The sequence below is a fragment of the Halichoeres trimaculatus genome, unplaced genomic scaffold (assembly GCF_033239565.1).
Source record: "Halichoeres trimaculatus isolate MK-OKI-2021-1 unplaced genomic scaffold, fHalTri1.1 fHalTri1_scaffold_13, whole genome shotgun sequence".
In the NCBI taxonomy this organism is placed as follows: domain Eukaryota; kingdom Metazoa; phylum Chordata; class Actinopteri; order Labriformes; family Labridae; genus Halichoeres; species Halichoeres trimaculatus.
The window spans coordinates 20,095,331-20,122,474 of NW_027437191.1; the positions used below are offsets into that span (position 1 = coordinate 20,095,331).

The 27,144-nt window shown below is 40.7% G+C and overlaps 1 protein-coding gene and 1 long non-coding RNA gene across 2 annotated transcripts; one reads left to right on the plus strand and one right to left on the minus strand.

Moving 5' to 3' along the window:
• The first annotated feature begins 1,627 nt into the window (after positions 1-1,627).
• On the plus strand, positions 1,628-16,732 carry apobb.1 (apolipoprotein Bb, tandem duplicate 1). Its single transcript, XM_074685102.1, has 29 exons — positions 1,628-1,682; positions 2,070-2,102; positions 2,230-2,342; positions 2,429-2,574; positions 2,765-2,912; positions 3,068-3,217; positions 3,561-3,685; positions 3,762-3,847; positions 3,930-4,374; positions 4,479-4,593; positions 4,705-4,851; positions 4,943-5,154; positions 5,285-5,480; positions 5,583-5,762; positions 5,844-6,047; positions 6,154-6,321; positions 6,441-6,646; positions 6,809-6,991; positions 7,087-7,217; positions 7,325-7,535; positions 7,620-7,792; positions 8,021-8,181; positions 8,263-8,372; positions 8,461-8,834; positions 8,962-14,979; positions 15,080-15,188; positions 15,297-15,320; positions 15,453-15,639; positions 15,737-16,732. Exons 1-29 carry the CDS (start codon positions 1,628-1,630, stop codon positions 16,730-16,732), a joined length of 11,406 nt encoding a protein of 3,801 aa, XP_074541203.1.
• LOC141801815 (uncharacterized) lies at positions 2,484-23,446 on the minus strand. Its single transcript, XR_012599438.1, has 4 exons — positions 23,335-23,446; positions 22,118-22,205; positions 2,669-2,814; positions 2,484-2,558 (listed from the first exon to the last, which is right to left on the minus strand). It is a non-coding gene; the product is annotated as an uncharacterized LOC141801815 (long non-coding RNA).
• Between the last annotated feature and the right edge of the window lie 3,698 nt (positions 23,447-27,144).

A 27,144-nucleotide genomic window follows, 5' to 3' on the forward strand; every position in this document is an offset into this window, starting at 1 on the left:
TACTCCAGCATGTTTAATAAAGGAAGAGGAGGGCAACTGTGATAAATCTAAGGTATCACAAACTTTAGACCATTTCTACATTTTTCCATATGCTTGATAATCTGATGGATTCAAGCCGAAAAATATCTTAATAGTAAAGGAACATTGAGAGTTCAGAGGCTAAAGCCCCCTTTGGACTCTATCTGTGTACATATCTGTCAGTGCAAACACTGGCCGTATCTGACAAACTTAGATGGTGCTGATGGTCGTACATTGCAACAGGCCATTACACAATGTTCAGATGTAGTAATATAATCAATGTGCAAAAGAATTCAAGAGGCTGAAAAACTTAGGAGGATTAAAAATAATATCATTTAAGAGTATACTGAGTGTCGTTACATTTTGTAAAAGAAAAACATTAATAAATCTAAGGTTGAAGCTGTTTATGTGCTCTTGGCATCCTACACTGCTGAGAAGTGGACAGCGCTTCCAATTCAAACAACAAAAACCAACAACTCAGCATTAACCTTTGAATCTTTATTGATCAAAGTTCATTATTCAACACAAATCAAACCTTGTTTTCCTTTTTTTCATTCACTTTGTGAAGGCAAGAGCAACAACCAAGCATTCAACTCCGAAAAGGTACTGTATCATTATTTATTTTTGCTTTGAGGAGCAGCTGAGTTAAGCAAAAAGTGATCATTAAAAAAGCTTTTTAACTCACACTAACACCAAAACAGTCACATTTAATTTAACCATTCAAAGAAACTGATCAAATTAACATTAAGAGACAAATTAAACATTAACCTGACGGGGTGAAATCTAAGTTTTTAGTCGACATCATCAGTGGATAGAGCAGCTGATAAGTTTATCACCTTTTCATCCAGAGCTGGGACTTTGTGTCTGGAGCATGCCTTGATCACTCAGTGTTAACCAATGGCTGTCTATCAGTGACCTAATTGACACTGGTCCTTTTGTTGAGCTTGTAAAATTAAATGACTGACTTCAAGATTTTACAGCAAGAGAATTTTGCAGAATTTGTAGACTTCCCTGCCACTACCTTTTTCATATGATCTTTACAACACATACTGAAATGTATCAGTGACTTTGTAAAACACATCAACATAAGCTAATTGTTTATATCATTTGTTGAAGTTATTAGAAGAACTGATAAAATGCAAGACACCAAAAGTTGAGCCTCAATTTGACTGGAAAAGAAAACCACTCACAACTGCTCGTCAGGTTTATGTCACTGATGTTGTAATTAGCATAATACCATAAAGAAAATTGCCATATTTGACAAAAAAAAAATCTTTCATCCAACAAAATATCCATCCTAAAGCAGCGTGTACTATAAAACAAGATGCATTGTTAATTTAATTTGATGAAAAAATGTAATTTAGTTTAACCAGAATTGATCAGTTTTGTAAGGCTGTGCTTTGTGACATGACTCTACTCTTAAACCTTTTGCCTTTGTCCCTCCACACAGGAGGGTGGAGTGGACTTTGAGCATTCAAAGCCCCGTCTGTACCTCCCTGTCCCCTGTCAGAGCCTGGCTGAGAGTATAAAAGCCCTGATCTGGAGCTACAGAATCAGTCTCGTCTGAGTACTCGCCAACTTTAAGGGAGAGAGCTTCAACGAACCCATCATGGGGGACTCTAAGCTCTGCCTCTTGCTGCTTCTCAGCACTTCTGCCTTGGCCTGTAAGTACATCTGGGAAGTGTTTCTTCAAAAATGTACCTGGAGGAATTTATTTTTATAATTTTTTGGTATTTATTTGATTTTACATTTGGCTTCGTAAGGTAATTTCATACTGGAAATTTTTGCTGTTTAATATGGTTTGAAAACTATTACATTCTTTAAAAAAAAAAAAAAACTTCAAGAGCATTTCTTCATGGACTGAAAAGTAAAATGAATGAATAAGCCATAGAATATAAAAATACTGACCTAAGAGTAGAAACAAGCTCTAGAGAAGATTATTGCACATGAGGTTGCTAAGGGTTTCTTTCTCTATGTTAAAACTTAGTGTTACAGTTTTCAGTTACACTGAAGTTACTCTAATGTTTTACTTTTTTTTTTTTTTTCAAAAGTTGCCCAAGATGAAGATCAACCCACCTGTCTGTGTAAGTACAAAGAGGACACCCCTTGATCATGTTTAGTGTTTTTTTTTTCTTGACATTCCATTACACAAATCTACAGCATTTAAAGAGAAGTTAAAACATTTTCTTTGCCATTGATTTTCTCATCTAGTGGCCAAACGGTACAAGACCCTGCACAAGTACGAATACCTGTATGAAGCTGAATCTCTGAATGCCATCACTGGAGCCTCAAATCTCAAGAACGGACCCAAGGGCTCCTGCAAGGTACACGAGATCTAACACAATATGATTATTTTCATCACATACATTTAGAGGCTGAGATGATAAAGAACTTGTTCTTTCTGTCACAGGTTGAAATCGAGGTACCCCAGAGCTGTAGCTACATCGTCCGCACCACTGGCTGTAGCCTGAGTGAGGTGGTCGACATGGACGCAGAAGGCAACGTTGTGTTCGGTCCTGCTGCCGGCTCCGATGCCTTTGCTGCTGAAATGGAGAAGTACGTTACACTGACTGGTTTTGAAAGTCTCCATACAATTTCACAAGTCTACACTTACATTTTTTACCTTGGGGGTCGAGGGTAAAAGTCTCACCTTGACATTATTCCACCACCTTTAAGTCTCTGATCTGATTGTTTGGAGAATTTACCCCTGCAATACAAATCTAGACTCCTTGCATTTCCTTTCCAGATATCCTCTGAAGGTTGTGGTTGAGGGTGTGTACAATGTGAAACTGTACCCTGAAGAGGGAGAGACAACAAACATCCTGAACGTCAAGAGGGGTATCATCACTGCACTGGCTGTCCCTCTGGTGGAAGAGGAGAAGAACAAGCTCATGGTACATTTATTTATAGAGTATAACTAGTCTACATATTTAGGGTTGAACTTTAGAGTAAGCCTTCTAGAAACTGAAAGTAACAGCATGATCATGTACATCGTCCATGGTAAATACTTTTTTTTAATGTATATGTTTCAACTGATTCTCAATTCTAGCCCACAATCCATGGCATGTGCAAGACTTACTACACCGTCAATGCCAGAGAGGATATTGCAACTGACATCAGCCTTGAGAGGGATCTGTCCGGATGTGACAAATTTGTACCAATCAAGAGTTACACCAGCCCCCTGGCTCTCCCAAGCATGGTAAGACATCCAAACCTCACTGTGTATGGTTTTCAGACAAAACATCAGGAGTTTATTACAGATACATGGAGTTGATAAAAATCAAAGAGCAGGGGGGTGGGGGGTCAAGGTTGTGAAACATAAATTTAGAGTGGTTTAAATGTACTGATCATATCAGTATGAGTGACAGAAAATCAATGTTGAGGGACTACTATCAACTCTAGACCATGATTTGATGATTTAACGGAGTAGTCACTTTTTTAGCTTTCAAAACTATATGTGATTATAAAGTAGATTATAAAGCTGCAATGCACACTCTGTAATCCCTTTGAACCCACTAAAATAACATATTTGTCATTTTCAGAACTACGCTCTTTCCAAGCTGGTCAGAAGCACACAGTCTTGCAACTACAAGTTTGACAATGAGAAACAGCACATGACTTCTGGCTCCTGCACTGAGAAACACATCTTCATCCCCTTCTCACACAAGTATGTCTTTACCATTGAAAAGAAATTGTGATGTCCCCCATAAAATCTACACTTTTAACACGTTGCCTTCTTACAGGGGAGAATATGGCGTTACCAATGTTGGAAAGCAGGCACTGACTCTGGTCGAGGTTACTCCATACAATGAAAGAATCTTTGAAACAAGTACGTCCTTATATATTATGTTGATTTGATTAAAGAATGATGTGCCACTGGACACACCCATTTTCATCGTACTGTTTCACAGGTAACATTGTCAAGGGTCTTCATGCTGATGCTGTTGAGGACAAGAGTGTGATCCAGGATAAAGATGCTGGTCTGAGTCTCCTGGGAGAACTGGCTGCTCTGCCCGAGAACGAGGGACACAGGAGAGCCGACCTCTTCCAGAGGCTTGTCATCATGGTCCGTGGAATGAAGGCCGAGACCCTGAGCCCTGCCATCCCTGAAGCTCTTGCTGTGTCCAGAGCCCTGACCTACCAGGTCCTCGCCCAGTGTGGAACACCTGAGTGTAGCAGTGCCATCATGCAGATCTTCAGGACCCTCGACACCTCTGCACTGGAAGTGGATGCTGGAGTTTTCGCTTTGGGCCTTGTGTCCAATCCTTCTCCCCTGCTGATCAACGACATGCTGGAGATGGCCAAATACAAGCCCAGCAAGCCCATCATGTATGCTCTGAGCAATGTGGTCAAGAGGTGAGTGGATCTAGCCTTGCTGTAAACCATGATAATAAGTCCTGTTTAAGCATGTCTTCCCTTTCCAAAGGCTTAGGATTGAAAATGTTTTATTTCTGCTATAGATACTACAAAGCTGAGGGAAAACTGATCCCCGAGATTCACGCTGTCGCTGAGTTTATGACTCAACAGCTGGGTGACTGCTCTGGTGACAAGGACAAAACTTTCATGACTTTGAGGGTGGGTATCTTTCACAAGAGCTCATTGTGGATTTATAAAATGGATCTTACATAGGGAACACAAGCGAGAGATCTAGGTTCTTCTTGATGATCATTTATATTTTGATTCTAGGTCATTGGAAACATGGCTGCAGCTGTTGGACCCGCCAGTCCTGCCCTGAGAGCCGCTGTGATCCAGTGTGTGAACCAACCCGCTGCTCACCTGTCTGTACAGCAGGCTGCCATCCAGGCATACAGGCTCACCCGTGTCCCTGAGGAGGCAAGTCCAGTTGTACAGAGGCTTTCAAATGAAATTTTCTGAGAGAAAACATCGACTGTATACTTATTTTAGATGTCTTCTTTGGTCACAGGGCAGAGAGGTTCTCATGCAGGTTCTGTTGGACGGTACCAGCCCAATCCAGAAGCGTGTCGCTGCATATCTGGTTCTTATGAAGGACCCCCAGCCCAGTGAACTGGCCCAGCTGGCAGCTGCTCTGCCCGTTGAGCAGGACAACCAAGCCAAGAGCTTTGTGATCTCCCATGTGACCAACATTCTGTCCTCAACTGAGCCAGAGACCCTTGAGTAAGTATAAAGCAGGAGCAGGTTAAGACTTAGAGTGACCAAATTTGGAGTATCACCTTTTGTTTTGAGTAGATGTTTTGATGTGACCACAGCCATCAGGTTTATAGAAACATTTGTTTCTTCCCAACAGACTGAGGCAGAAGATTCTTGATGCCCTGCAGGGCAATCAGGTTGGAGCCATTATGGACCCCACCAAGTTCTCTCGCAACTACAAGGTTGGATCTGTGGAGGGCAACATGATCTTTGAGGGAGCCAGCTACCTGCCAAAGGAAGTCATGCTTGAAATGACTCTGAAGGCTTTTGGCTATGATGTTGACATGATGGAGGTAATCATCTTGTGCTTTTCAACCAAAATTGACTCTTGACACAATTTTAAGTAGACAGAGTTCTGTTGGTAGACTAATGTCCTAAATGTGTGATCTAAACAGATTGGCATGGAGGGCAAAGGATTTGAGCCAACTGTTGAAACCCTCTTTGGAGAGAATGGTTTCTTCCCTGACACTGCTCTGAAGATGATGTACTTTGTCTCTGACAACATGCCGCTTAGAGTCAATGAAATCCTGCAGAACATCGTGCCTGCCTTGAAGAGAGACAGAATGAAGAGACAGGTAGGCTGAAAACTCAATTTACAATATCAAATGATTCCATTGAGGAATTTTGAAATTAAAGAAAAGTACATTTATGTTCAGGCCACCCAAAGCCTGGTGAGAGACCTTAGCAGGAACCTCAACAAACTTGTGAGAGACCTGACAGCAACTCCAACTCCTGAGGCCATGGTTTACCTGAGGATTTTGGGTAATGAGCTGGGATACTTGAACTCAAATGAGATGGAGGATATCGCCTACTCTGCTGTTGTGTGGATCGACAGCATGTTCAAGATGTTCCCAACTGATGTGAGAAAACTTTTTGTTATTTTAAAAAATAAACACTATGGTCTATGGTTTAGAATTGTATTGTTTGTGTGTTTAAGATTTCATGAGTGTATTTTTCCTACCACAGCTGCTGAAGGCACTGATGACTAAGGCTGACAACGCAATCTTTGGCCACTACATGCTGCTTGACAATGAATTCTTCCTGCCCACTTCCGCTGGTGTGCCTCTGAGGATTGCACTGTCTGGTACCATTGCCCCTGGCATCAGGGGCGGAATCAATATTGCCCCTGACATGGTGAGCATAAATTACTAAAAATAAAATTGAACCACTTTAGCAGAAATGTGATATTTAAAGACAAAAAAGTAACAAGAGCAACAAAAATTACTTACATCTTATCTACCATGTTTCCACAGAGTGAAGTGGCATTCAAGCCTTCAGCTGGCTTTGACTTTGAGCTTCGGATTGGTTCATCTATACCTGAATATGTAAAGTCTGGTTTGGAGATGCACACTAACTTGTACCATGAGAGTGGGCTTGCTGCCAAGGTCTCCTTTGAAAAAGGCACTGTCAAGCTGGCAATCCCTGCTGCGGGGCCTGGTGTGAAGCTCTTAAAGATGACGTAAGTGGAAAAAAACAAAACAAACAAACAAAAAAAAAAACTTGGGTATTGTCTTTCCATTAACACATCCATAGTATGATAAAATGATAGGAAATTCATAAATTTTACATCCAGTACAATTTATCTTCAAATGTTACATTTTATTTCTGGTTATAACTATAGAAACAACCTGGTGGCAGTGACTGGCTCCTCTGAGTGGGCCATCCCCCCCCTTGTGACAGACAAAGTTGATGTTAATGAGTGCACTCCTTTCTTCGCTGGGATGAACTACTGCACTGCTCTGCAGTACTATGATGCTTTCTCTCAAGAGACAGCCCCTTACTTCCCATTCACTGGAGACAGCAAGTAAGTGAAACCGAGTAACTAACAGGCAAATCTACTTCCAAATACTGATATGAATTAACTGTAAAGGTTAACAAATAATTTGATTATTCAAATAGATTTGAAGTTGAACTGCGCCCAACTGGTGAGGTCTCTGAGTACACAGCCATGCTTGCCTATGAGCTCCTCAGGGAGGGAGAAGAGGGCCGTCAAAAGGTTGACTCTTTGAAGTTTGTTCTGAGGGCTGAAGGTATTGTGCAATTTAAAAAAGAAAGGTTGTTTAAAAACAAAATTTGAAATAAAAAGCGTATATTAGTGGAATTATTTAATTTCAATCTCATGCTTGGTCAACAACAGGTGAAAATCCCGCTGAAGCCACCGTGAACATGAAATACAACAGAAGGAAGAATGTCATCACAGCTGACGCCCAGATCCCAGACTACGATTTGGAAGTTGGACTCAGACTGGGTGTTATTGATGGTAACACCAAGGGCAAAGGAACTCACTCCATCTCTCTCGACTTAATAAACAAGAACATCCCTCAGCTCTCCCTGGTTGGCCGTGCCAAGTAAGAAATAAACCACAGATATTTAAGTTAGAAAAATATTGTCCTCATAGTACCTGAGATAAAACTGTGTGGTATATTTCTCAGGATTCAGGACATGAAGGAAGCCATGCTTCAAGGACAAGTCATTTTCCCTCTGATGAAGACTGATGCCACTGTCACAGCCAACCTGAAGCGTGCTGAAGAAATGGAAGTGGAGCTTAAGAGTGAATTCAATGTCATGGGTGCCACATCTGAGCAGAAAATTGCAGCTAAATATGGTAATTTTCTTGTCATCCTTTTCTTCAAGAAAATTTCTTGACAATTTATTTTAAAGTTCCAGAAATGTACATGCTGATGAAAAACTCTGAATTAAAAATATGGGGCAAGAAATTTGAAATACGTATTTATATCAGAGATTGTTGCACATTAATGGAAAATAAGTTTTGGGCGACATCAGCTTTAACGTGATTTCTTCAGGTTAATTTATGATTATTTTGTTTCTGCAGATGGCACCAAGGTTGAGGTTGTAGTCAAGTCTGATGTGAATGCTGAAACCGCTGCTCTGCCACGCGCTGACATGCTTGACAAGTATGGCAATGGGCTTCTTGACATGCAGGTGGGACAGACTGACATGAAAGTCCGTCACATCCTCACAAAGTTCTCAGAGGTATGAATCCTGGACAAATACCACGTTTTCTACAGTAAAATGTGGATCATATGCAAAACTATAGTTGTTTTAATTTCATAGGCTGCAAACAACTACATGGAAAAGTATGGAGCTGATATCCCTTACATCCAGAACTTCAGAGTGCCTGATATGCCAGAGATTTCCCTTCCAGAGACACTGTTCATGAAGGCGTAAGTGTGAAGAATAAAGTTATAGTGTTCCATGTTCTCAGAATTGCTTTTCCAAGAAATTCAAAATTCTCTTTCTTTTTCTACACAGTGAGGCAAAGCTTGTCTACTACCCCAACGATGAGCGCCTCATTCTTTCCCTTCCTCTCCCTCTTGGAGGAAAGTCCACAGAAGAGATGAACTTCCCACCTGCTTTGACCACACCTTCCATCTCACTGCCCCAGTATGGACTGGAGATCGTTTCAATGGAAATTCCCATCCCTGAGCTCATTGTCCCTGAGAGCCTTACAGTGTATGTACCTCTTTTCGGCAAAGCTGAGGTTTCAGCAATGCTGAAGTGCAACCTGTACGACATGGAAGCCTCAGTCGCTGCCGGCAAAGATGTTGTGGAGACACCAAGCTACTCAGCTAAGTTTGAAGTGACAGGAACCTCACCAATTGACATCCTCTCAGTAAAGATGGACGGTAGGTTACAGTAAATTTATTAAGTAATATTCTTCAATGAAATGCTTTGCTGATAATTGAAACAATGTGATTGCCAATCTTGGTAAAACTTCAATTAAAGATAATATATTTGTTTTCCTGTGTCTAGGCTCTTGGATGTTGGCCACCACTGATGCCATCAAAGCCAACTTTAAAACAGCTTTAGTTCATAAATTGATTGAGGCTACAATTAATGTTGTTGAGGAAGCCACCATCACAGACAAAATCAATCTGAAATCCAGCAGCAAGATTGACGCTAAAAGCCTTTTGGGTCTCACTATTGCACTTGAGCACACTGGTATGGCTGGAGCCAACACAGAAGAAATCTCTGCTGACAGCAACTTAGAAGGAATGTGGACAGTTGGACCAGCTTATGGCAAAGCCACTGCAACCCAGTCATTCACCATCGCCCCTTTCAAGCCAGAGGCAAAGATTGACTCCTCTGTTGAGATTGATTCCACTGTTGTCAGCGCCAAGAACACCATTGCAGCAACCCTTGCTAATGGTGAACTGTTAGTTGTGTCCAACACAAACGCTTATGGAGACATTCTGACCAATGCTGCTGAGCTCTCCTTCAAAGACAGCAAGCTGTCACTGAAATTGGATACAAATGCCCTCGCTCTTGGTATGAAGATTCGCAACCAGGCTGAGGCCTCTGCTGGTGCAGGTGAGGTCATCATTAAAGTGGAGACAAATGCAGACCAGACCGAAAACCATGTTTACTCTCTTCTGACTGCTGCCCTGAATGTTGATGGTCTGTCTGTGAGCAGTGATGCCAATGTGAAGCTCCTTGAGAACGAGGCTGTTCACAAGGCTACCCTGAAAATGAACAAAGATGGTTTGACCACAAGTGGAACCACCACTCTCCAGAGCCCCCTTGCCCTGGAAAACACCTTTGATGCTGTGCTTGATGCCTCAAAGGCTACTCTGAATATTAACAACAAGGCTGCTCTGCAGGACATTAAGGTTGATAATGCCAACACTTTGGCCATCACTCTCTCTGGCCTTGACTTTCACTCAAAGGCTGAAGCCAGCGCAAGTGAATATGCCTCATACACACATGATATCACCATCGACCTAAAGCCCTACACAGCTTCTGCAAATGTAAACAACAACCTGAAGCTTCTTACAGCTGAAGTCATCAATGAGGCAGTGCTCAAGGCAGAGCTCTACAAGATGGATCTGACCGGAACCCTGAAGGCCATCTATGGTGAGGAAGAGATCAAGCACACCTACCAGGTCACTTATGCTGATCTGGCTGCCAACGCAAAGTGCAGCACTACTGGACAACTCTTTGGAGCTCATATGAGCCACAACACCGAGCTTGAAGTTATTGGTCTTGCAGCCAGGCTCACCAACGATGCCCGCTTCAACTCTCAGCCAGTGCGCTTTGATAACACCATTCGCTGCAGTGTTGTGCCTTTTGATTTCAATCTTGATGCCATCTTCAATGCTGATGGAGACATGACCATGTATGGAAAGCACAGCGCTCAACTCTATGGCAAGTTGCTCCTTAAAGCACAGCCCCTGGCACTTGCAAGCTCACATGAATGGAGAGCATCAGTGACCCAGCAGCTGGATAACGGCTTCTCCCTGGAGACAACATTTGACAACAAGATGGATAATGTTCTGTCACTTCAAGAACAGAAGAGCAATTTCAGAATGAAATCGAAGGTGAATGAGCATTCCCTCAGTCAGGACTTGAGCATCTACAACACTGCTGAGAGAACAGGACTGGAAGTTTCTGGCACCATCCTCTCAAACATCCTCAATGGTGACTCCACAGAGAACCAGGAATTCGTCATTTCTGGCTTCCTTAAGTATGACAAGAACACAGACAGCCATGTAATTCAGTTCCCTCTTATTGAAAATCTGCCAGCCTTGCTGGAAGGCATCAAGGGCTTTGTCGTGTATGCTGGAGAGGTACTGCAGAGTTTCATCAATGATCCAGAGATCAGGGCTAGAATTGAGTCCCTCCCACAGTATGTTGATGACTTTGTTTCTCAACTGAACCTCGAGGAGAAGATTACTCAGCTGAAGCAGTATTTGAGTGATATTACCCAAGAATATGTCATCTCTATGGAGGATGTGGAAGCCACATTGAATAACCTCAAGGCAACTGTTACAGCACTGCTCTCAGACCTCAGAGTTTACATCCAAAACTTTGTTGGTATGGTTAGTGAGATTATTTTCAGTGGCACCATTCCTGAAACCCTCATTCAGAAGACCCAACAGCTGCTGGATGCCATTACAGAGGAAGCTGACATCAAGGCCCTGGTTATGTATGTGATTGACACCGTGAAGGACCTGATTGAGAAGATTGACCTGGAGAAACTGAAGGGAAGCAGCATTGCAATCCTGAGTGACATTGATGCCACTTATGAGGTCAAGGCAAAACTGCAGGCAGTGATCAATTACGTGAAAGAAACAGCTGAGACCTTTGACTGGCAAGTCTTTGTTTCCAACCTGAAGACTTACATTGCATCCATTGAATTTAGAGCTCACGTTGATGAACTCATGAGTCTGATCCCCACTAAGTTCGTCACAGAAATAACAGGAACTGTCGGAGAAATTGTTGCAGAACTTGACATCTTGGGCAAAATCAACACATTCTATGCCAAGTTAAGAGAGCTGATTATTAAGTTTGAGGCTGACAAAAAAGTACAAGCTATTTTGGAAAAGGTTTTAGAGATCATCAAGGAATGGAAAATCGAGGAAACCATCAAGACTGTTACAAAAATGGTTAAGGATGCTGACCTCCCAGGATGGATTGCACAAACCCTCCAAAACACCGTTGACTATTTGAAAACAACTGATGTTGTTTCAATGATTCAGGGATTGAACACAGCTATTGAAGATGTTGTGCAGCGCCTGAAGTCCCTGGAATACAATGACTGTGTGACTATAGCCAATGATTGGATTAAGTGGGCTACAGATTATGTCAATGGTCTGATCACAAGCCTTGAAATTCCCCAGAAACTTGAGGCAACAAAAGATCTTGTCAACCTTGGCCTTTCCACTGTTAAAAGCGTGATGGAGAGTGTTAGGGAAATCAGAGTAGCAGAAGTGATCAAATCTGTCAGGGAGTTCATTGACCAGGCTGTGTTTGCTAACCTGAAGGGAATAGTGGGATATGTAAAGCAAGCCATTGCAGATCTTGATGTCAACACTATGATCACACCCTACCTGGACTTTGTGAGCAAATACTATGCAAGGCTCTTCAACATCATCACTAATGTGCTCACTGATGTGGTTGAGACAATTAAAACATTTGTGCCTGAACAGAAAATCATCAGCGAGATTCAGCAAATCCTGACTGGGCTCTTGGCTGAACTTCAGAAGATTGAGCTGAGCACACCTTCCTTCAGTATGCCTCTCACTGATCTTGTTGTGCCTTCACTGAAGCTTAGCATGGATAAGCTTGAAATCCCAACCCAGCTGGACATCCCTGAGTTCACCATCCTGGGATCCTGGACGGTCCAAGCCACCACAATTACCATTGATGACATCAAGCAGAAAATCATTGCACTTCTTGATCTTGTTTTGAGCTTTGAGATCCCAACACCTGATGTGGATGCTTTCTTCGGTGACCTGACCGTTAACTATCTTCCTGCCCTGCCAGACATAGCCCTCCCAGAAATCAGTCTTTCTGAGATCTCATTCCCTGTCCTACCAGAGGTTCCTGTAGAAAAATTTGTCAAGTCTCTTCAGGTTCCTGAGATCAAATTGCCAACCATTCCAACTGAGATGATGTTCCCATGCTTTGGTAAACTCTATGGTGAGATCAAAGTGAACACCCCCATCTACATGATGAAGACAAGTGCTGAGTTACAGAACTCAACTGAGACTGAAACAACACCCACATTGACTGGGTTCTTTTCATCCCAGGGCACTTCAGATATAGAAATTCTGAATTACAACATTGACTCCACTGCTCGTTTGGCAATCCCAAAATGGAGCCGTATTGTCTTGGCAGAGACTCTTAAAGTAATCCATAGCATTGCTAAACTTGATCATCAGGCATCTCTCTCCTACTATGGTCTATCAGCTCAGGCCCAAGCAAAAACTACACTTGAGGTTACTACTACACCCTACACTGGTGAGTTTGTGAACACCGCTTTTATTGCTGTTGAAGACGGAATGTCTGCCTCTCTTGAAACAATCTGGAAACAGGCAGTAAACCTTCCAGTTTTCGACATCAAGGGTGAAACTGAGGTAACTCAGAAAGCAATTGCTCGCCTGAATGGGTACACCCTCACTCTCACTGTGGACAATGACGGCAAAGGCAAGATCAATGCTGAAGATGGCACCCACAAGAGCAACTTGCAGTTTTCTCTCAGCCCAAGCATTACCACTTTGGCCTTCACTGGAGACACAGACTCTACTCTCTTGAAGATGAAACAACTGGTTGAAGCTGAGATTGGCACCTTTAGTTACTTCAAGTTTAACGTGCGCAATGAAGCAGAGGCACCCATCATTAAGAACAGTCTTTTTGTGGCAACTGGAGCTGCCAGTCTCTATGACTTGAAGGTTGAGCTGAAAGCAAACCATGACACAGAACTGTATGGTGCAATCAGTGGAGTCCTGTCCAATGGAATCACCATTGTAGCTCGTCCCATGGAAGTTGTTGCTGAATTCCAAAACAAAGGAAATGCCAAGGTGACCATTTTTGAAGCTCTTACTGCTAAGATTGATCTGCAAAATGATTACACAGCCATGCTCACACCTGAAAGCCAACAGATTAACACAGTAGCTTTGGCTCGTCTTAATCAGTTCAAGGCATTCTGGAATGTGACTGTGGATAACAACAAAAATGAGGCTGGTATCTTTGTTGCCTTGGACGGTGAGGCTAATCTTGACTTCCTGACATCCCCCATCAGCATTCCTGAGCTTGATCTGCCTTTTGTTGACTTCCATACTCCAGCTGTCAGTGACCTGAACCTGTACGAGGAAACTGGATTAAAGAACATCTTGACCACCACTGAGCAGACTGTAGATGTCGATGCCAAGGTTGTTTACAAGAAGAGTCAAGCTGCTCCTCTTGTTAAATTGATGGGTCCTATCCAGATTCCCTCCCTGGGTAACCTGATCACAGAGCTGTCTTTCAAGTCCGCCATCATTAATTTGAATGCCAATGCTGGTCTGTATACTGAGGATGACATCGTGTTCCGTCTGGGAGCTACCACAGCCTCTGTGTTCGACAGCCTGAAGGCCAAATTTGATGGCACCACAAGTTTCACCACCAGGAGAGGAATCAAGCTGGCCAACTCCATGTCTCTCGAAAATCCACACATTGAGGGAACTCATGACAGCACCATCAGTGTGAGCACTGAGACCCTTGAAACTGCAGTATCTGTGGCTACAGTAGCAAAGATTGCCCTGCCCATTCTCAACCTGGAGGCAAATCAAAATCTGGTTGCTGGCACCAAGGACAAACCAAATGCTTTGTCCACCTGGACACTGAAGGGTGACTTCAACATCCCTCTGATTAAGGCTGTTGGAAAGGCAGAGGCAGAACACCGCCTGAAGCTGGAGGGCAGCTTTGATTTTGTTTCTGTGGAGGCATCCACAAAGGCAAATATGGATGGCACAGTGCTTGAAGACTATTTAGTTCTGGCAATCCTTGATAATGAAGCTAATGCATACCTCAATGCTGATGGCCTACGATCCAACATTAAAGTTATCGCTGATGCCAAGCTTAACCAGGGCACAACCAAAGTCATTGGCATGGATGTAAATGAGAATCTTGAAGTTGAAGCCTCCCTGAGCCGTGTTTATGCTGTGCTGAAGTTTATTTGCAACAACGAAGCAAACGTGTTCAGCTTCTACACCGTTGGAAAGCATACTGCCCAGGCTACAATTGATCTTGCTCCACTGTCTTCATTGACTGCTGATATTGAGATTGACATGTCTCAGCCCACCAGTATTGGTGACTTCACCATCTATGACAAAACCGTTGCTGAAGTGACACCTGCTGTGCAGAAGATTTCAACAAATGCCAAGATCGTTACACCAGTGTACACCACCAACCTGGAAGCTGTGGTTGACGGAAATGCACCTGTCTTCAAAGTCTTGATTAAATCCTCTGCCACCTCTGTAGTTGTACTCCTGGAATATGACATGGAAGGTATGCTGATCAAAATACCTTAACACATTAAACTGCTTTTATATGTAAGAATACTTGTTGAATGTTGAATACTTAATCTTACAAAAACATTATTTCACAGCTTCATCCACTGCAAGCTTCGAGAATGGTCTGAGCTGGATCAGCAAGCTTGCCCTGACACATGCTGACTTGACCATGAATGTGAACCATGGTATCAGCCAAGCCTTGAGGTAAGATTTCTTTTGGAAGTTAAAATATGTGACAGCTGCTTCTGATGTATAGAACCTGAGTATTTATCACATTGTTTCACATTTAATATATATATTTTTTTATTTCAGGAAAAAACGCCAGGCTGATGACAGGTAAATATCAATCCAGGTTTTTGTCAAACATTTTTAGGTTGATCATTTATTTCAATGTGTATTACATAAATTCTGGCATAGCTAATATTTTCAAATACAATTTTTGTTAATTTAAAATGATTCCTTTTTCAGTTCCTCTGGCCACACCCTGACTTTTGACATCACCAGTCCTACCTTCACTGACATGAGCCTTCGTTATGCTGCTCTCAGAGATGGTATCAGTGCTTCAGTTTCTATTCCATCCTCTGGCTTCATGGGCATGCAGATAACTGGCAAAATCCCATCTCAGTTCAGTGCAAGAGTCTATGGCCGTTATCCTGTGAGTATCAATAACATGATTTTTGCTGAAATGGCCAAAGATATGCAATGAGCTGAGTACATCTTACTTAATATTTCTTAATTCTTCTACTCTACAGTCAACCCCAGAAGACGACATTGATGTCTTGATCTTTAGATCAGTCGCCAAGGATGACAATAAGGTGAACCTGCAGTTTGCCTACAACATGGAGGCCCCCAAAGTACTTCTCTCTGAAATGAAGACGAGACTCCCTTCCATCATCTCTACATTGACCATGTTTGCTGACAAATACCAAATCACTAGTACCATTGTGGAGTTGAAGAACACAGTTGTGACCCGCGTCAGTGAGGCCTACGATGCTGCTGTCAACTACGACGCCCAAATGAGTCAGCTGTCAATCTTCTTCAGAAACATTATTGTCCAGTACCAACTTACTGTCCAGACCTTCCTGGATGCTGTAGTCAAGGTCCTGAGGGAGACTCAGTTCAAACTGCCTGGAAGTGATGAGATGACCACCCTCCCTGAGGTGCTGAAGAAGCTTACCAGCAGCATTGCTGCTATGTTGGATGTGACCCTCCAGAGTGTCTATGCAGCACTTGAGGACCAGCTCAACTCCTTTGTTGAGATGATCAGTAATGTAAAGGTGCGCATGCCAGTAGGTGATGCAGTTTCTGTAGGTCAGGTCTTGGATCAGGTCAAAACAATTTACAAGGCAATCTTTGATGAGCTGGTGGATTTTGTGAAAAACATGGAAAGTCTTGACACAATGCTTGTGAAGATTGGTGAGACCCTGAAGGCTGTAGTTGAGAAATCTCAGGAGTTTGTTGACTCTATCAAGTCTGACTATTTAGATGCAGTGCTTGTCAACATTAATGTTCTCTATGTTAGCTTTGTCTCAGTCCTAAAGACTGTTACAGACCAGATCTCTGCCTTTGACATGGAGCAGTTTAACAGTTCTTTTGAGTACATTGTGAACATGGTCATTTATGTAGTGGACCAGGTCAACAACACTGTCAATGGTTTACTGCAGCAAGCTTCAGCTGAGGCTCAAGCCTACATGAAAGTAAGCGACGGTAGGCTCGAGATTGAACTTCCATTTCCCTTCCAGCAGTGAGAAACTCTCACAGACTGAAGCCTAAGTCCATATGAAACACAACCATCTGTTTAAAACATGCTTGGAAAGAGAATGGACAATTAGCTCTTTAACCATATTTATAACAATGAGTTAAACAACAACCACTGTTGTAACATTTTAATCTCAATGGTTTATTGTGTGCAAACATTGAAATGTAAAGTTCAACCAAATGGCAATTTCATGTAAATGATGGAAAGCATCAATAAAATGCATAAAATAACCATGTATCTTCTATATGTCTTCTGTTCCTGCTGTGATATTGTTTTTTGGATTTCAAACTTGTAATGCAAGCTCAACAAAAATCAGAGCAGCGATTGAAAACAAATTGTGCTTTCTGAAAGATAGGGGTATGCTTGCAAAATGGTACAATTTTTAAAAACTGAAAAATTCAGGCTATATTGCTTTTAAGTCTTTTATTTGACAGGGTTGATGCAAACTAGAACAGTTCCAGCTCGGGACTCAATACTTATATGTTGTGCAGAGTCTAAGCAACTGTTGACATCTGCCTGTTGTACTGGGGAGTTGTGTACATATTTTAAACTAAAACCCAATATAAAAAAAAAAGAAAATACAAAAGATTCAAATTAAAGATTTTGCCAACAATAAGAGATTTCCAATAAAAGGTTAATCAAATAACATTAAAGATCATAATTTATGGGTCAAGTCATGGGATGTTTCTGACGAATGCTATTGTATAACATGTCATAATGCAAAAGCTTATACAAAAGGAGAGGAGAAAGGACCCCCTTCACAAACCAAATATACTACCCCAAGCCCAGCGTTCAATGGTGTGAATAATGACATGCTGAAAATTGTTCCTTTACTGTAGTCTATTTTCTGGGTATGCATCATTCTTAAGTTGAAGCCTTGCTGTTGTGTTTTCCACACAGTCCAATTTTCTGAGTCTCTATATCTACTGATCCAAGGTGGACTGTTTGGGTTTAAGCCTATTTACTGTAATCATTTTATGTGCTATCAACACAAGAGCCCTTAGAACATACTGTTAGTTTTCCCCTACTTCTTGAAAGGGCACACTTCCCGAAATAAGCTGCTGAGGCTTGAAAGGTTCGCCAAGATTGAAAATTGTTCCCTTTCCCTTCTAAACCAGTCTCAAAATGTCTGTCGTCTGGTACAATCTCAGAAAATGTTGGCGAAATCTCCAAGTGCACCACATCCTCTCCGACAGAGGGGAGTGACATTCCTGTCATATATAGAATTCACCAGAGGCATACGAAAATATCTCCTACTCGACTTCTGTCCAAATTCTCTCCAGTTTGGGTTGCACAAACATTCTCGCCACAAAACCCAGGCCCACTCACATCCAAACTCAAATCACAGCACTAGCTTCTAATTACTATTTATTTTTAATATCTTGTTTTATCACTTTAGTCCATTTGAATTAGGTTACATACGCTAGGTATTAGTTTTCTACAGGGGCGCAGCTACCTACTTTCTGGGGGGTATGCAGACACATGACAGGCAAACTGGCACGGACGGTAGAATTTACGTTTAAATAAATAAACAAATTTATGATGTAGGCCAGAAAAAAATGAGCTTCCCCTCCTTGACTGACCAGCAGCCGCCACTGGTGTACACATGCAAAATTGTGCATATATTTAAAATGTATACAAACTAGTCTATTGTACATAAACACAACATTTGTAAACTCTTTTTTTAATTCAAATCATATATACTATATGTATATTTTCTCTCTGAGAATACAACTCAGGAAGTTACAACTTTATAAAATTAAAAACATGGATTGTGTTTTTGCAATTGTGCTTTTTTCCTCATGAATATGAATCTGACAACCAAGACGTAACTGTGAGGTTACGTGAGGAAACAGGCATTATACATTGATTCTTCACACTGCGCAGGCATTGTAAGTCTGAGTGCTGTTTTGATTGCACAGCTGCAGAATAGACTGGGCTGAACGAACAATCAGGTCAAGACTATCCATTGTTATGTCCTTTTAATATGTTTTTTTTTTTCTTTCTTTCTTTTCAAAATGTCAAAGAAGTTGGCTTCATTGTTCTCTGTGATCTAGTTTTTGTGTCTATGTATATAATTTTTTAGTTTCTATAGGTGCAGTTATTCTCAGTACAGCATACAACTGTTAAGACAGAGCAGTCAAAACCATTTAAGTTCAGAAGCCACATATTTGATTTCACGTGGTCAGACAGACAAAAAGCACTATCAGTCCACGTACACGTTTTCTTATTTGACAGACAAATGCATATTTTACTTTTATAGCTGACCATTTAATGAGTAATTAAAATGTCTGCTGTGAGACAATGTGACAAATATAACAGAAAAACTGTGGCTTAAATTTTATTCATCCTGGCTCTGTTTAATAAATCTAGTTTCTAGTAATTTATCCCAAATTATTTTAAAAAGATGTATTGATTTATTTATTTTTAACATTTACTTTGACATTTATTATTGCATTCATGTAACTCAATCTATATTGTTGGAACACCATAACAGTTGAACAAACATACCCCAAAGTATGCAACAGCTTGCTAACAAGCAAATGTTGTGACCATAGACTGTATAAATAATGGACATAGTCTCCCTGACATCACCCGTCTGTTTTTGAAACAGATTTATGAAGCAAATCGGCTATCAAGGCTATATTGGAAGTAATGGGATCTTCGAGTACAGCTGTAGAGTGCACATCACTCGTGTGAGCTGAGCTGTGCCTCTGAATGGGAAACACCACCAGGGGGAGCGTTTTTTGCGGTGACCTCACTTCATGCCTAGCAAGATGACTTTTTTTTTTTTTTTTTTTAACTGTCTATGGTTGTTTCACCTTTAACCAGTAGCAGCACTACATATTCATATTTCATTCGAGCACAGCTGAAGTAAAATTTTTGATTTCTACTTTGTTTATTGGTGACTTTATGTAAATGTTAATGACACACAGTGAGTTCAAATCAATAAAACTGCACTTTCCACGTCCTTATTGTGATGTTTTTATTTTCTGTAAAATGCTTAGTTTTCACTGAACCCACAATAATATCTTACCATGTTGACATTGCGATGTCAGATAGAGATATGCAATTTTGTCTAAATAGTTCAGCCATAATTGGCACTGATTTTGTTGAAAAAGTTGCAACAGGATGTGGCTGTGCCCTGATGCAAAGTGCAAATATGATTCAGGATGCATGAAACAGAGGGTGTCCGAGCTGAAGCCACATGCACACTATGACACTGATTTATAGATTGAATAAACCCCAAAAAAGTAGAAGACAACTATAAGACTGTAAACTATGAATGAATGTGAACACTGTAGTTTTGGGGAAAAAAGATGAAATTGTGACCCATTAACAGATCTCTAGTAGCAGCCTTTGGTAAAGAGCTTTTAATTCCTGTAAGCGCTGATTTTGCTGCTGAACCCACCAGTCCTTACAGACTCCAGAAGTTTTAAGGACTGTGTAAGCACAGACAAATTTCAGATCATTGTTGTCATTGCCATCTAGTGGTGTAAACTGTTATATCTTTGAACAAGAGAAGTAAAGATTCCCAGCTTTGTGAGGAACCATGAATTGGTAAGATGTAGGCATGCTGCTTGAATACTCAGAGGTGAGTAAAACCATTATCCATTACCATCAGAGGGGATTATCTATGGATGAATTGCATCTTTTAGTCCTTTTAGGTGTGGTTGACAGTACTGTTGATGGTATTAGAAAGATATGAAAAATGTCCAAAAAACTGATTTTTTGTAGAAACTAAAACGAATCCCCATTTCAAATCACTGATAGAGCAATCTACATTAATATTATTTGGTCTATTACAATCTTGGTTCAAGTATGGTCACAGACAACCTTGCAGGCGCTGCATACTGCCATTGGCTTTTGTGTGTAGTATGTAGTATGATTGTTCTGCTGGGTCTGTTTTGCAGTGTACTACTCTGGTTTTCAGTTTCAGAAAATGGAGCTACAGGTAATTGATTTTATTTTGCCTTTTTTGTAAATATACATCACAAGCTTAGGGTGGCTCTTGGAATTTTATGCATTTTGTACATCATATCAAAGCAGAATCATCATATTTGATTTTTTAATATTACACCAAAAATTATATTGTTTACTGAAAATAAATCCGGAAGGGTTTTTTAATTTTACAGCTGATGGAGAAGCCACTGTTTTATAATCCAAGTATGGCTTAAAGAAGTGAATTACTGGTTTTGCATCACTTCACTCCGATCTCATGGATCATTTAACATTAGTGTTGCTGTATTGTAGTTATAATGCTGACTCATTCCAGTGGATGGCGGTAATTTACCAAAACCTGCCACCCACACAGACAAAAGGTGTTAGCGCCTTGCATTGTGGGAAATAGTATGCCAGGTAGACTGGTCCGTTGAATACATAGAATTTTTTCTGGATCAGTAGGACATCCAGGGATTGTTGGTATACTGCAGATTTGGCAGGTTTTTGCACACTGCCTACTACTTACTGAATTTGGGCCAAAATAGTAGGCAGTACTAGTGTAGTAGGCGGTTTGGAAAACAGCCTATATGTTAGCCCTGTGATTGACTGGCGACCAGTCTGGAGTGTACCACGCATCTTGCCCTAAGACAGCTGGGATAAACTCCAGCCACCCACGACCCTGAAATGGTGTTCAGATGTCTGATTGTCCAGTTGGTGGTGCCGTCCAGGCAGTTTGTGGGCAATATAAGGGTAGGAGAGAGACTACAGTCAAATCTACACAGGGTCCACTAGGGATCACTCTCACTCACTAACTAACTTTAAGGTCCATTCCCAATAAGTCAGTGAAAGCTTAGTGCTGCTCCACTGTCAAATTGTGAAGTGTTTGGTGGACATTTTCAACCCTTTGAGCATCTTTTCCGTAAGGGGGCATATTTGCAGTCTTGGCATAAAGGAATTACCCAGAGTTCAACACAATGTGATGTGAAACATAGGATCCAGGGGAAGTCCCCAAGCATGCCAGGGTAAGGGAATTTTTAAGACAATTTTTTTTTAAAAAGAGACACCATAAACAAGAATTGCAGAAATTGAAACCAACGTTCACACTCCAAAAGTAAAAGTCTGCCTGTCTGTGAGTATAAATTAATTAAACAGCCTTAATACAGATAAATGTATATTTTTACACATATATTAGTATGCGCAAATTAACATATATTGTAAGACTCTTTAATAGTCGCAAAGCCTGTCTTTCAGTTTCGTGGTTAAGCAGTTTTGACTAAAAAGAGTGTTTTGGTGAACCTTCAGTTATTTTTAAACTAAAAATGGTTTGATAAAAACTCCTGATGCTGTTCAGGTGAGCTAGAAAATGCAGATTATGAGAGCAGTGGCAAAGTATTGTCCCAATCCAAGCTCTACAGCCCTTGCACACTCTTACCTTCAGTCACTTTCCAGTTGTCCAGTTGATGCCAATTATGTCTGTATGGCTCGGGACTCAGGGATTAGAAGAGACACTGAGGTACATCCTAGAGGAGTAGACAGGAACATTTAAATTTGGAGTGCTAAACTATTATATCCTCCTGACTACCAGTAGTTCAAATTTGTCCTCTGTGGAGGACATTTGTAAACCTAAATATCCTCTACTTACGTCACACTACTGAATAAACTCCTCATGCCATCTACAGAAGACATTTAGGGCTTTTCGATGATACCAAATGTGAAGGGGTGGGGCTTTGGTACCTTTCTCTTTTTCATTAAGGAAAATGGCATCCATCAGTGGAAGTGCATTTTATGGGAGGAGAAAAAATAAGTGTATAAAACTTTTTAATAAGCAAATTTTCGCTTGAAATTTTGGTGGTATATTTTATATGGGACTCTTAACAACACATTTGAACATTGTCTGAATATTTTTTACTATATTTTAGCATTGTTATATACTAGTAATATACATAATATCTGAAATATATATTTAAAAAAAGTCCAAAAAATATATAAATGTTCAGTATTCTAATAACCTCACAAAGATTGGGAAATCTTAAAATCTTTGTGATTGGACTATATTTTTTTTCCCGTAAGTCAGGAGGATATGTCTTTATATTTTTGCAATAGTTCCCCCATTGTCCTCTTTTTGACACACTTGCACCTTGCAATGGTGCATTTCATCTGTAGAAAAAAAAATGTATCCCCGACCATTGATTTGACCTTTTTTTTTTTCAGTAACAAACAATCTAACGTGTCACTATTTCCAAACCAGTAATCAGAAAGTTACTTATCCAAATCACTGTGCGTTACTTTTCTTTCCATTTTTTTTTTGTTAAAAAAAAAAAAAAAAAAAAAAAACTATATGCTTTTTACTTGCGTGTAGGTAAGTGAGTGAGTCGCGTTTTCATCACGTTTTGAGCATGTGGACAACTCACGTGTAATACCAGCCAGCACACAAAGGTAAACAGAGGGGGAGAGGAGAAAAACGCGTTTTCTAGCTGGAAACACAGTTACTGTTTTGAGTTTGTCGGCTAAAGATGACAATATTACAGCTCTCTGTTTACTCTGTGCTGGCAGTTTACTTAAGATCTTTGACTGAAACTTTTAGGAATCAGTTAGCGAGAGACCAGCGCTCTGCGGCCATAATCGCTTGAGAAGTTGTTTGACTCTTACCTGGGGGAAAGGTGAGTCCTGTCTTTCACGGTAACTCCCTCTATTCCAAGAGCTGAACCCTCTGTTTAGCACAAATCCATCCGTTGAGGAGCAGAGCAACATAGCGTAAGCTACCACGAGGCACCCGGTGGTAACCAGGGGCGCGCCCAGACTTTTTAGACAGGGGTGCCCCAAGCAGGGTACTGAGGATTATGTGAGCCTACAATCCAGCAATATTTATTTGTGCTTACTGTATTACATAAAAAGGATTAGCAGACTACAGCTTTAACAAAAAATGAAATGGATAAAAACCAAACTAGACTAAAACAAACTATTTAAAAAGAAAATAATCAAGATCTAAAATTTAACTGATCAGTGCTGTAGTATACAAAAACCAGTTCTGTGAACGCTTTCTTTTGTTGTTTTTTCGAAATTCAAAATGTATAAATGAATATTTTTGGTTTAATTATAAAGTACACGTTTTACAACTACAAATGTCTGCGTGTTACTTCAAAAGAAAACACAGGGCTTGAAGACCTCCGGCATAGTGCCGGAAATCCGGCGTAGACAAACCTGCCAGATTGTGAAATCCTGCAGGTCGGTCTGTCTGCCCTCCGTTGATTTCACTCGATCGAGTTCCGACTGAACCAGTCAGGAAAGAGAGGCGGGAGCTGCAGAGAGCAGCTCCCGCCTCTCTTTCACAAACAAGCAGCAGCGGCCCAAATCCGCTACGTCATACCGTGGCTTGATGCGTATTGGTCTATGATGAGTGTGACTGGCAGAACGATCGTCCAATATGGCACTGTCCGTCTAATTTGTCAGATAAATGTGCTTCGTGAAGAGAGTAATTAATGACGGAGGCGGAGAGCAGAAGCAGCGTAGCAACCCCTTATAATGAAGCAGTGATATTGAGAGATGTTTTTGGACAACAAAGAAGCTTGGCTTCAGAGAGCAAGTTTACCACGTAATCGGGATACCCGCTCGAAAACTGCGCCGCCAGCGAGTCTGTAATCACGCAATCGGGCGCGCATGGATGTATTTTTCATCCATGCGAATTTCAGTAAAACCGTCACTCCTACTAGCGACTTCGGCGGGTTGAATTATTTAATTGTAGTTTTCTGAAACGGCATCTGAAATACTAAACCCATTGCAGTATGAGACTACGACACCACAACTCCCACGAGCACTGCCTGCACACAGTGTTTGCTCATTGGTCCCTTCGCAAAGTCTTCTACTGAGAGGCGCCCCAGACGCGCTGGTCTTCAGCCTTCGTCTCGGACACTGTGACAGCTCCCGGTGTTTAGCGCCTGATAACGTGTTTTAAAACTTCACTCGCGTCTTGTTTGCTCTCTATGGTAAACGGATTCTGGGATTTAAGTCACAATCTAGCGCCAAATATTCCGTAACTTGTTAAAAGTGAGGACATTTATCAGATGGAGCTCATTTAAGCTCACAGTGCACCGTTCTCACCAGTAACACTCACCTAGAGCAGGGTAGGAGGAGAAGACAGGAGGACACGTAGAGAAGTGAAACTGATCATAGATATGAGAAGCCGTAGGAACAGTATTTAAACCTCCTAATAAACAAACATTTTAAAAGTTATATGTAAAAAGTTCACTCTGGAAATACTGTAAACAAACCAAATCATTCTAAATAAATGAAACTTGTGGTCCAGTGTGACTTATGTAGGCCTACGTTATTTTCGTCTTCATGACGCATTTTTTTGACTGATACGACCTCAAAAAATGTATGATAGTACTACGAAGTGACTTGTAGTCCAGAAAGTATGGTACTAGTTTATTAGTGAAAAATTGCTGTTGTAAATAAATATTAAAGTAGACAGTGTTTCTAGAAAGCTTTTTCAGTTTAGTTTTTATTTTTTCAATTAATCTTCAACCTTCACAACTTTCATTGAATGCAATATTATGCTCCTCCTTTAATTACTTTGTTTCAATAGTCTGCATATTTTCATATTTAAGGAGCACAACCATTTCAGAGCTGAATACTTGATTTAGGTAGTCTTTATTTGAGTGTGCACAGTGGTCATTTATATTTAAAAAGGTTTTAAATCTATTTCAGGTAAACTTTAGCATTTCATCATCCGTCTTGATCATATCAAACATAATTATCCAACAACAAAATTGTGGACCCTACCAGAAGCGATGGCCACAGGTACTTATGCTGTATCGCTGACTGACCGTTTGTGTGAACAAAAAAATAGTGTTACTGTGTTACCGCTTTCAGGCACAGGATTTTTTCCTGCTTCAAGCCCTGAAAACATGTAGACCCATATTATTATTCATTTTAATTGCATCGCACAATTTTGCCAAATTTTGCCGCTGCAGGTGTTGTCTGCAACTGCTGAAAGTAACTAATAAAATTGTAATCAAACTTAGTTACTTTTAAAATCAAGTTTTCAGTAAAGTTCAGTAAAGCAAGTAAATTTGCCGGTGAGTGTGGCTCCAAGCATGCCAAACCCATAATGGACAGTGTTTTCCTGACATAAGACCCATGCCAGCTAATCAGAATGAGCCCCTGTCATTCAGCTGTGACATTTGAGAACCAAAAACTCAGTTAACCGGCGTCCACACAAAACTATGAAACCGGAGTTTTCCAAAATCTTCAGTTTGGCCGGAGTTTTTAGAAAACATAGTTTTTAGTGATGTAACGCTGCAGTTTTGTGTGGACAACAGGTGAAAACATATAAAAATATATGCAGTTTCCCAAATACCTGGCTACTTGTGGAGAAAGCGTAAGTTACTTTTTAAAGGAGTAATCAGTGATCGGATTACTTTTTCAAAGTAACTGTGGCAAAACTGTCCCCCACACACCTGTCTGCACACCTGTCAATCTAAAAGGACGCTTGGTTGCAGTGACAGCTCTGGCCACCACAGGTGCACTTTGGGCAGAATGAAACAAATTTACATTACTGGCAGAGTACTTTCTTGGACTATGCTAACCATAGTAGACCTATGGATGAAACTGAATAAAAAAGGTTAACTACAGAGTTTGAGTGGCAACAGTCAGCTCTGTTATGACACTTCATTTCTCAGGATACTCCCTGTAAAGTTGTCTCTAAATCATGGTTTCAGATCACGCTGGTGTAGAACTGCACCATACATTTAAATGATACATCAAAAAGTCAAAATCGTAAAGTACATGCAGTTGATTTCCAAATCAAGACACTGGGAAAAAAAAAATTGCTTTGCGCTGATCATACAGCCTCAGAAATTTGATTTGAAATGTAATTTGACAGGACTAATTAAAATGTATCATTTTACAGCCACAATTACCAGTTAGAATTCAAACTGGCCTGCATTGCAACATAATCAACAAAAATCAAAACGTCTTGGATCCCTGGTGCTTGATTGGTGTATAGACGTTCCAGCATCTTTCTGTGAAGTTACACATCTTGTCAAAAATGCTTTACTTCAGTCAGATTTGAGTCATGTCTGTTATATTAATGTCAGTCCATTAAAATAAAGCCTGACTGATAATGCCTATGGTGTTTAATCATCAGTGTTTTTGCTTTTTAATGTAAGCTAACCTAAAAGAAAATCAGTTGATCATAATCAGATCATGTCTACACAATGGACAAAGACTGTAGTCCAATGGTTCCTTGTCAAGAGCTTGATAACAAGAAGTTCAAGTCCAGTTTAACAGCTTCTTATCAAAGACCCAGGAGCACAACTCCACATTTTCAGGGTTGTGCCATTTTAAGCATATTATGCAATATTAGGTTGATTTTTTTTTAAAGATGAGGCTTTAAAGATGAGACTGACTTTGCAGAAACCAGAATATTATAGATATGTGAAATACCTCCTGTAAAAA

Excerpts from the sequence above, each read along its gene's own strand:
- apobb.1 (XM_074685102.1), top strand. The coding sequence starts at position 1,628 with ATGGGGGACTCTAAGCTCTGCCTCTTGCTGCTTCTCAGCACTTCTGCC. Across the intron at positions 6,048-6,153 it reads TCAAGATGTTCCCAACTGAT|CTGCTGAAGGCACTGATGAC; the intron begins GTGAGAAAACTT and ends TTCCTACCACAG. Across the intron at positions 7,218-7,324 it reads GTTTGTTCTGAGGGCTGAAG|GTGAAAATCCCGCTGAAGCC; the intron begins GTATTGTGCAAT and ends GGTCAACAACAG.